The sequence below is a fragment of the Frankliniella occidentalis genome, unplaced genomic scaffold (genome assembly GCF_000697945.3).
Source record: "Frankliniella occidentalis isolate FOCC.00 unplaced genomic scaffold, Focc_3.1 Scaffold417, whole genome shotgun sequence".
NCBI lineage: Eukaryota > Metazoa > Arthropoda > Insecta > Thysanoptera > Thripidae > Frankliniella > Frankliniella occidentalis.
Genome location: NW_026267538.1, coordinates 49,576 through 59,724, shown reverse-complemented (window position 1 = coordinate 59,724; position 10,149 = coordinate 49,576). Strand labels below are relative to the sequence as shown.

At 47.0% G+C, this 10,149-nt stretch overlaps 1 protein-coding gene across 1 annotated transcript in view; it reads right to left on the bottom strand.

Annotated features, from left to right (window-relative positions):
* Positions 1-6,655: 6,655 nt before the first annotated feature.
* LOC127751296 (uncharacterized) overlaps positions 6,656-10,149 on the bottom strand; it is a 5,168-nt gene continuing 1,674 nt past the window's right edge. The window contains exons 4-6 of the mRNA XM_052274607.1: positions 9,286-9,357; positions 9,151-9,210; positions 6,656-9,039 (exon numbers count right to left, since the gene is read on the bottom strand). Of these exons, the coding sequence (XP_052130567.1) occupies positions 6,656-9,039; positions 9,151-9,210; positions 9,286-9,357 (2,516 nt within the window). The remainder of the gene's footprint in view (positions 9,040-9,150; positions 9,211-9,285; positions 9,358-10,149) is intronic.

The window sequence follows — 10,149 nt, the reverse complement described above, 5'->3', positions numbered from 1 at the left end:
CCTCCACTCCCCCACCTGCCCCACTCCCCGCTGCCGCCCGGCCGCTGCCGCCGCCGCCCGCTCCGGGTGGCTCCGGGATCGCGTCGGCAGCGGCACGTGGTCGTTGTACGGCACGCTCCCCCATACGCGTCGCGATAGCCTAGTGGTATCGCGGAGGTCTCGCAGTCGCAGCGGCCGGGGTTCAAGTCCCGACCGCTGCGAACACATGAGGCCTCCGTGAGGGCCTTACTGGGTTAGCAAGATGGTCACTTCGCTCGGAAGGGTGAGGGAACGAGGCGGAAGTGGCTCGAGAAGATTTAAAATTTTATTTTCGTCACTAGTAACTCGGTTTTCCGAACTAAGGTCACTCGGTTGCCATGACCATCTCGTGTTAGTTGCTATGACCAGGCTACTTTTACTAAAAAGTATAGTTGACACAACCAACTTTCTAGTAACGCCAAAAGTAACTAGGGGAGAGTGGGGCACATTGGTCCATGGGGCACATTGGTCCACCATCAAGTTTCACGAGGATAGAGCAATCGCAGTGACCTGACTCACACTATGGAAGAAGCCATTACCACCCTGACTGATTTTCTGGAAGGTATGGCAAAGTTCACTGGCAACTATCGGATTGGCGAGGGGTTAAATATTTTTTAACCTCAAAATCAGGTAAAAGTAAAACGTCTTTACTCCACAACTAGCCCATTTAGAGGTACATCACACGAATTTTCGGTTTCAAACCAAGTTTTATGGAAAAGCCTACTCTTTTAGCTACAGATTGCACCCAGTGTCCAATTGGTTAGGGCAATCCAGTTATCTTTTGGAGCCATTAATGAAATTTGCTACCCTTGGGGCAGTTTGAGCCGTCTTGCAAACTGACTTATTTAATTTTTCGAAAACTTGTTTCCACTTGGTATGTTCTTCTTAGAATAACACTTAGACACCCTGATGGTGTTCAGAATAAAGCTAGGGTTGTCTTCGCCAATTTTTTTTACCTTGGCTCAATGTGCCCCATGCATGTCGGCCCAATGTGCCCCGGGCAGGGGCACATTGGTCCACGAGCAGGCCTCTGCGGGTTTCGGTTTTCCTCAGTCTGTACCTACAGAAAAGTGTTGCGACCAATTTTCTGAGGTAAAGTAAGGACCAAACTAAAACTTGGCGATAGAAAATAATTTCTTGCTCGTCACATGAAGCATTGGGAGCAAAAAGAAAAAAAACGGACCAATGTGCCCCACTCTCCCCTACGCGACTCGGTTGTGAGAACCGAGTTACGGGTTAACGCAACCGACTCGTTTTTTCCGTGTAGAATGCCTTTTTCGCCGAATTCTGAATTCTGAATCAGGAACCTCCCTCAGATTTGCCGTATCTTCCACTGTTTTGGCCCTAGAGGTAGACATATTGTTCTTCAGTAAATCGCGAGACTGAAATGGTCGGGCCGTACGCCCGACCATCGCCGCCGGCAGGCCAAGCAGGCCCGGCCCCAGCCGAACGGAGTTGCCGGAAGTGGAGCTGGCAACTGCGTTTGGCCGAAGGGTGCCTGCTTGTTTATTTTGGACACTGTCCCTAAACTATACGTAACTGGAGCCTCGTTGTCCACGATCCCACCATGAATTTCTCATATCATGGTCCCTATGTCAGGGTCCATGGGGCAGCTCCCTGAACCAGTTTGATGACCCTGCACATCTCTGGCAGTGAAGTAGGGGTCTGCCAAGCTCTGATACCTCTTCACATGCACTCGTCTGAAGTGAATATTCTATAGTGTACTGACTTCATCTCCATTGCTACAAGCTAATATAAATCAATGGTTCTGACAGTGCCTGCCACACTATTGAGAAGGGGCTGCTATTCCTTGTATTTGGAGGGGAAGAGCAGGACAGCGCTCTTGTCCCAGCCATCTGTTTAAACACAACAGAAACGATGTGAAACTGACTGATGGAAAGGTACCTGTGACAAAAGTTTTCACAAAGTTAATAGTAACGTACGCTCTGATGCTTTGCAAGATGCAAAGGATAAAGATGAGCAGTGTCTTCGTTGATGGCGACTTTAAATTTGTGGAGGTACTACCCCTTCATCTGCCAAAACCTTTTTCCAATCGGGTACCACACCACCAGCACCTCCAGCATTTCAGCATAGAGGTAATAGTCTAGGCGGTTATCAAAATAATTCTGCATTTTGTGAGGAAAGCATGAAATATTGCACAGTCGTACAATGAACCCAAACGAACATTTTGACCCGCAGTGCCGGAAGTTCCGACCCATAGGCGCGGCTGGGCGGGAAATTCAAATTTCAAATGCGTTAATATAGATAATTCGTTGGTGACGACTACCTACTCCATTCCAAACGCTACATAGGGGCCTAAACGTAAAAAAGCAGGCCCGCCCTTCCACCAAACGAAGATGCCAGCTACGCTTCGCTCCGCCGGCAACTCCGTTCGGCAGGGGCTGGGCCTGCTTGGCCTGCTGGCGGCGATGGTCGGGCCAGCGGCACGACCACATCTGTCACGCGATGTGCTGAAGAACATGATCGAATGATGTAGCGGGCCTTCGGCCCGCTTAAACCTGTCGTCTTTGAGTTTGCCCCAAAGACTTGAGAAAGGGATGTAAAGGTGAAGCACCGCGACTACAACCCACCCTTCTGCTTAGAAATCGTTTTTAGGGGGTGGGGGAAGAGTTTCCTTTCTATTTTGCGGTTTTTAGGCCTTTTTCTACACCTTATTGCTCACTTTGGCAATTTTTAGCTTTTTTTCGTCAAAAAAGACCCTCTAGCGCCCAAACGGTTAGCGAAATGGACGAAATTTTCGCCCAAAGGGCTCTACTTTGTCGAGTTACCCCTTTTGGGGAGAATTTTTGAACCTTGGATACCCCCATTAACACCCTTTGGAGTGGTTGCCAGGATTTGCCGTAGGCGTTTCGTTCTCTAGGAGTGAACCTTAAGATACCCTGAAAATTTCAAGTGTCTAGCACATCTCCTTCTAGTGCAACAGACAGACCGACAGACAGCCAGACACACAGACAGACAGACACGAGGTCGTTTGCATAAGCCCGCTGGATAGCTTTTTCAGAGCAGAAGGGTGGGCTAAAAATGAGCCTAGAGGACGACATACTGACTGCCAGAAACCATTACCGGTAGCCCTCAACCCGGGAGTGGCGGGAAATTTGAATTTTATTTAATTTTGAAGGAACATTTTACATTGCGACTATCGGGTTGCGCTACGCAGTTACTCGGGGGTAGATCCCCTCTGTTAAGGGGTTGAAGATGTTGACATCGGGTTTCTCTGTATGGATGTGTTCCAAATGGCAAAAGGGGTCATTCCTGAATGTTTCATGCCGAAACCTAACGTTCCAAAATGGCCGATTTTCAAAATGGGGTTGCGTGTTTGCGGGGGTCGTTTGGCCGGGGGTTGTCCGATTCGAAAATCATAACTCACCCCTTCGAGGGGGTGGGGGTAAGTGTGGAAGGGGGTGGGTTGGTCCCATCGCAATTTTGCTCACACCGTTCGAAAGAGAACAACAATTTGGGGCGACTCGCGAAAAATCTTGACTTTCTGCGCCCTTAAAGTGCCAATTTTGAAGTTGTTACGGCCGGTTTTATCAGCCTCCTCCACTCTAGGGTACAGCTCCTTGGGGGTGGCCAACGGCTTGCGCACTTCCAGAGCCTCGAGATGAATGATTGGGACGCCTGCACGCCAATTCTTAGCTTCATTACTCCAAAAACATAGAATCTACGTCAGTTTGAAAAAACCGCCCGCTAATTTTGATGAGCAGTGTATGTGCAGTGCTCGGCTGTCGCTATTTCGGCCTTGTACATCTACTTCTGGTCGATAGCAGACTGGAAGTGAGCGCCAAATTCAAATGTATCTGAAGTACAAGCATAATGTACAATTCTTAAACGCTCTAGGAACGGTCTCTTCTTTACATAGCGACGACCAAGTTGTAAAATTATTCACAGAATGTCCAAGTTTGAAATTTTTGCATACCTGCATGTGAGTAAAACAAATCACACACGTGCAAATTTGTGCATGACTTTGCCGGGAAATGGCTACCTTAACCAGTGTACGAAACTATATTCGCATGCATACAAGACTCACGCAAAATAGTGTGTTTGCTGAAACAGAAGTGTGCCTTTGTAAAGTTAGCAAACTGTTTGCTGTTCCAGCAAAATGTTTTCTGAAACAGGAAAAACTTAATGAAAAATGTTCGCTGAACGTGATCCGATGTTTAAATCATCGCTTCGGTGCACCTGGCAGCTCTGACAGTGAAAACAAGCAGGCCCACCCTTCCGCCAAACGAAGTTGCCAGCTCCGCTTCGCTCCGCCGGCAACTCCGTTCGGCAGGGGCCGGGCCTGCTTGGCCTGCCGGCGGCGATGGTCGGGCCTGCGGCCCGACCATTTCTGTCACGCGATTTGCAGAAGAACATGATCGAATGATGTAGCGGGCCTTCGGCCCGCTTAAACCCGTCATCTTTGAGTTTGCCTTGTAGACACGAGAAAGGGATGTAACGGTGAAGCACCGCGACTACAACCCACCCTTCTGCTTAGAAAACGTTTTTTGGGGGTTGGGGGGAGAGTTTCCTTTCTATTTTGCGGTTTTTACGCCTTTTTCTACAACTTATTGTTCACTATGGCAATTTTTAGCTTATTTTCGTCAAAAAAGACCCTCTAGCGCCTAAACGGTTAGAGATAGAGCGAAACGGATGAAATTTACGCCCATAGGGCTCTACTTTGACGAGTTACCCCTTAGGAGACCATCCAATATTTTCGGAAATTAATAAATTTATTTTTGGGCCACTTTTGTGAGAGAAACTCCCTCCAGCGCCCAAACGGTGAGAGATAGAGCAAAACGGACGAAATTTTCGCCCAAAGGGCTCTACTTTGACGAGTTACCCCTTAGGAGACCATAAAAAAAATATTTTTTTCTGACTTTTTTGACCTACCCCCTTTTCTTTGATAACCCCTTTCAGCCCCTTAGGGTTGGTTGGCAGGATTTGCCGTAGGCGTTTCGTTTTCTAGGAGTGAACCTTAAGATACCCTGAAAATTTGAAGTCTCTAGCACATCTCCTTCTAGTGGAACAGACAGACAGACAGACACACCGACAGACACACAGACACACAGACACACACGAGGTCGTTTGCATAAGCCCGATGGATAGCTTTTTCAAAGCAGAAGGGCGGGCTAAAAAGGCCTAAAAACCGCAAAATAGAAAGGAAACTCTCCCCAACCCCCAAAAAAGTTTTCTGAGCAGAAGGGTGGGTTGTAGTAGCGGTGCTTCACCGTTACATCCCTTTCTCAAGTCTTTAGGGCAAACTCAAAGATGACGGGTTTAAGCGGGCCGAAGGCCCGCTTAATCAGTCGATCATGTTCTTCAGCAAACCGCGTGACATAAATGGTCGGGCCGCAGGCCCGACCATCGCCGCCGGCAGGCCAAGCAGGCCCGGCCCCTGCCGAACGGAGTTGCCGGCGGAGTGAAGCGGAGCTGGCAACTTCGTTTGGCGGAAGGGCGGGCCTGCTTGTTAAAAATATGTTTTACTGATTCCTTTGAGGTAACTCATCAAAATTTCGTCTATTTGGCACTATCTTCAACCGTTTAGGCACCAAGAGGGATTTTTCTACACGAAAATGACCGCAAAACATTTCTATGTTTTTCCTCAGATATTTGATGGTCTCCGGTAGGGTAACTCGTTAAAAATAAAACCCCGAGGAACAAAATTTGTGACTTTTGGGTCTGAATGCGTACTTACGACTTTTCCTCGACTCGGGTGTCAGCGCCGCAGGCCTAGGTAGATGTAGGTCAGGCGCGTCGCAGCGTAACATTGTTTCGTGAGGTATCGCGAAGCCTGTTACGCGGTACGTGGTCTGGCGTACATCTACCTAGTTCTCATATTGAGGTATCATTTGTTTATGGCTGCTTGTTGGCTGAGCGATTAGCGAAGCCTATTACTCCAGTGATGATCAAAAAGTTTCGCGTCTGTCTGTCTGTCTGTTTGTGTGTGTGTTTGTCTGTCATCACGATAACTCGAGAACGAATTGCCCGGGTAAAAATCCAGGACGGCTATTCCCGTTTTCTTGGTGTATGAGGCAGGCGAAAATATTCCGCAGAGTTCGTGGTGATTTGAAGCGAAGTTGGTGCGCTGTTGCTTTCGTCGAGCGAAGAAAGCGCACGGGACAACACGGTATCAAGTCAAGAAGAACGCGAATACTTCCAGAAACGGTGCCCGTCCTCTCGCGTTCAACTGGCTTTTAGCGCGGGCTTCTTTATCTGTGCCCACCTGTAACTTCTCGCCTAGGTCGTTGTTTTATTCGTCTCCTTTTGGCGTTGGCGACACGAAAAGAACGCAGAAAAAAGCCGAACTCGACGCAAATTTCTGTGCACTTGGAGATTCGAATCGCGTCGCTTCGTCGCAGAGAAAACGCCAAAGGTTGCGAATCCCGGCGGCCAAGGGAACGCCCAGGCCCGCGAGGCCCGCGCCGGTGCACGCCGCCAACCAGTATGAGAAATTGCGAGGAGCGTGAAAGAGGGGACGCAGACGCGGGCCCCGCGGCCCCGCGCTGCCCCCCCCCTCTCTCTCCAGGCTAGATTGGCTTATTTTCTCCCCATGTAATGCTTCTCTAGACAAGCGTCGGTCATAAGGATGAGGAATGAAATAGGAGGGATACTTTCCATAGCAATTGTATTTTTCTTAGTTGTACATTTCCATTTCATTAAGGGGAGTACATAGGTACAACGATTCATCAATTTTTATACAGATGCACACATTTGAAATTGAAGAAATAGGAACAGCCTCAATTGTTTCAGTTTTGGCACACTTTTGGATGTGTTGAATAGAGTGCGGGGGGTTGGCTGTTGTGAAGCAATTTTCATTACTATATTGAGTGACAATGGCAAAGTACTGTCCTGGACACGAACACTTTTCTGTACAAGTGCACTTAGTAATCTTCACAAAGCCACGGATACTACCATACTTATTGATACCATTGGTGCAATATTGTACATAGTGAGAGATACTGCACTTGCTTTTATGATAATTTTCTGATGTTATTAAAATGCCTCTCAGTTTTATACGGTGGAATGAGAAAAGACTTTCATAGTTAGTATGCATCAAGAGCTCATCCAACCAAGGTGCAATATTTTCTACTTTACAATATCTTCCAACAGAATAGCACTTCTCAAAAATCAGTTCAATAATTCTGACTCTTTTCCAGTTTTTGTGAACATTTGTACAAAATTTCTTAACATTTTCACTCTTTAAGTCATGTACTACTTTAGGCAAGTTTAAAAATGAGAACAGATTGGAGGATAACTGTGAGCCAGCATATCGGGATCCATGGATCATATTACGAAGTTTCCCATTAAGGTCTTCGAATCTAAAGCATGTTGTAAGACAAGCCGGACCAAGAGCTTTGACGGTAGAAGGAAGATGCAAAATCAAGTGAACATTAAAGGACATATTTCTAAATCCGAACAACTCTTGAAAGTCCTTCACAAATTGTTTTACCAATACTTCAGCTTCTTCAATATCAGCAAATGACACACTTTGCTTATTTAACAAGGACACACCTGCTATTAGCAATTTAAAGTTGTGGAAATAAATTTGTTTCATTTGTCCCTGTAAAACTGGAAGAAGATAGTAGTACAATAACATCAACAATTCAAAGGCCTTGTAATTTGCAGAATTTTGCAAGGATCTTGGTAATCTTTTCACAAAATGTGGTGGCCTGATGGACACTAACAAAGTACTCACAACTTTGACAATTTTGTACAAAGAGTACTCTTCGTCCTTGTGAGATTTATCAAACCACAGTTGCAAAAGCTGGCGCATTATACCAAGGTACAAAAAGTGCATTGTGTCTACTGATGTTGAACATATCATCTGGGGTACCATTAAGTAAAGGTATGATGGGCCCTTCACACCATGAGATGCTATTCTTGCTGATTTGGCTACATTGATGTTGGAAACACAGGACAGAATTGCATCTTCCTCATAACTCTCATCAGTCCTTAAAATAGCATCCTCTTCATATGGATGGACAAAAACATCATCAGATCTCTCAGACTTTTCCCCTTTACTGAGGCACATTGGACATGAGAAAAATCCATTAAAGAGCTTCATATTAAACATCATAGCTTTTGCTGGGGAATCACAGGTGCCACATATTATACAACATTTAACTACTACAGGGTCTTCTTCGCCAGCAACACTAACACTGATGCCTTCCCTTAACTGGTCCACAAGGGGATACACATGTTTTAAATAAACATTCACATTTGGTTTTGATTCACCAATATACACAGCCACAAGAATCAAGTTTTCACGCTTGAACCTCTTTTCTGGTGGAAGTTCATTAATGACTAAGTATAAAGGCCACAGTTGCAGTTTTGAAGAATCATAAAGACAAACGCCGTCGGTATTCCACATAAATGAAATATTATACTTTTCTGATGATAAATCCTGCATTGCCTTTTTATAAACTGAGCCATCAAAAATATCTTCTAAATTGTTGGGATTCATCTTTACCCTCTTAAACCTGTACTGAATATCTTCAATAAATTCTGAGCGAGCATACAATTGTGTTAGCTGTTCAACTAGAGATAAAACTACGACCTGGTCAACAGAGGGTTTCAAAAGTTTACATTCATCACAGATATCTGTCAAGGAAGTTCTAACTTTCAAGCACTGGTTACAATAAAAGTAAGATTGCAGAGGAGTCTTAACATGTTCAAATTGATGAAATAAATTGTAAAGACTAGATACACAATGATTAGGTTTGGGGCAGTGGAGTTCAACTAATTTTAACAATTTAGCAGCACCTGCTCCGCTTAAATTTTCTGATTGAATAAAAGAGAAGATTGAAAGCACACTCTCTTCAACTGTGATAGGAGCACCTAAATACAAGGGGTCTTCTTGCTGAGGTGGAATGATACCCCCATCCACATCGTGACCAGTTGTCTCAGTATCACTATCTGCCTCCAAATCCTCTACAGAACTGACAGTGCTCAAAAAGTCCTCCTGATCATCTGAGTCATCCACTACAGGAAATTGTGAAGTCACAAACAATGCATCGTCTGAAAAATAAAACATGTACATAGTAAAAATACAACTTGATAGGGAACCTGTAGTGATAAGGTGAAAAAACAGAGAAAGGAAAAACTTCTATCTAAATTATTTATACTGACCAAAGGTTCTGACCTCAGCTTGAACAGACATTGCTACTGGGGTTTCAACCGATTGGGTACCTAAAAACCAAGATAAAGTAAGTAAGCAAATCATCATAACAAATCTGTTCCAACATTCTTAGGAGTCCAGTTTACCTTCAAAAACTTGATCCATAAACTCAGATTCATGTGGAATTTCAACAGAAGATGAAGGATGTCTGCTCATATCTGTTAGGGACACAAAGAGAAACAGGTTAAAATTAAAAACGAGGGCAAAAAAAAATCAACGCGAGCAGCCTAAGCTAAGACAACCAAAGCGCGGAAGCGCGGGTATTGTGGTGCTGCCTGACGCTCAACCCCCCTCAAATTCTCCGTTCACGGACAACGGAGCCCCGGGTCAGCCCAGGCTCGTGCTGAACTTCGAGTCAAAATAGTGCAGGGCTGCATCTGCGTCCCACTGGCCTTGTGCGATAGACTGACGGGGACCTGCTCCCCTCCCCCGCCCTCCCACTCCGCAGCGCCGGGCGAGGCCAGGATCCTGGTGAACTGCATGTCAAAGTGCACGGGCCCCTTGCCCCGCGCGCCCGCCGGTCTGACCGACGGTGACCTCCCCTGCCCCGTCATCCCCTCCGCAGCGCCGGGCAAGGCCAAGATCCTGTTCAACTGCATGTTGAAGTGCATGGGCCGCGCGCCCTGCTGGCCTTGGGCGGCCGACCGACGGTGACCTGCTCCTCTCCCCCGCCCTCCCCTCCGCAGCGCAGGGCGAGGCCAAGATCCTGGTGAACTGCATGTCAAAGGGCACGCGCCCCGCGGCCCGCGCCCCGCCGGTCTGACCGACGGCGACCTCCCCTCCCCCGTCCTCCCCTCCGCAGCGCCCGACGAGGCCAGGATCCTGGTCAACTGCATGTTGAAGTGCATGGGCCCCGCGCCCCCGCTGGCCTTGGGCGGGCGACCGACGCCGACGGCGACCTCCCCTCCCCCGCCCTCCCCTCCGCAGCGCCGGGCAAGGCCAGGATCCTG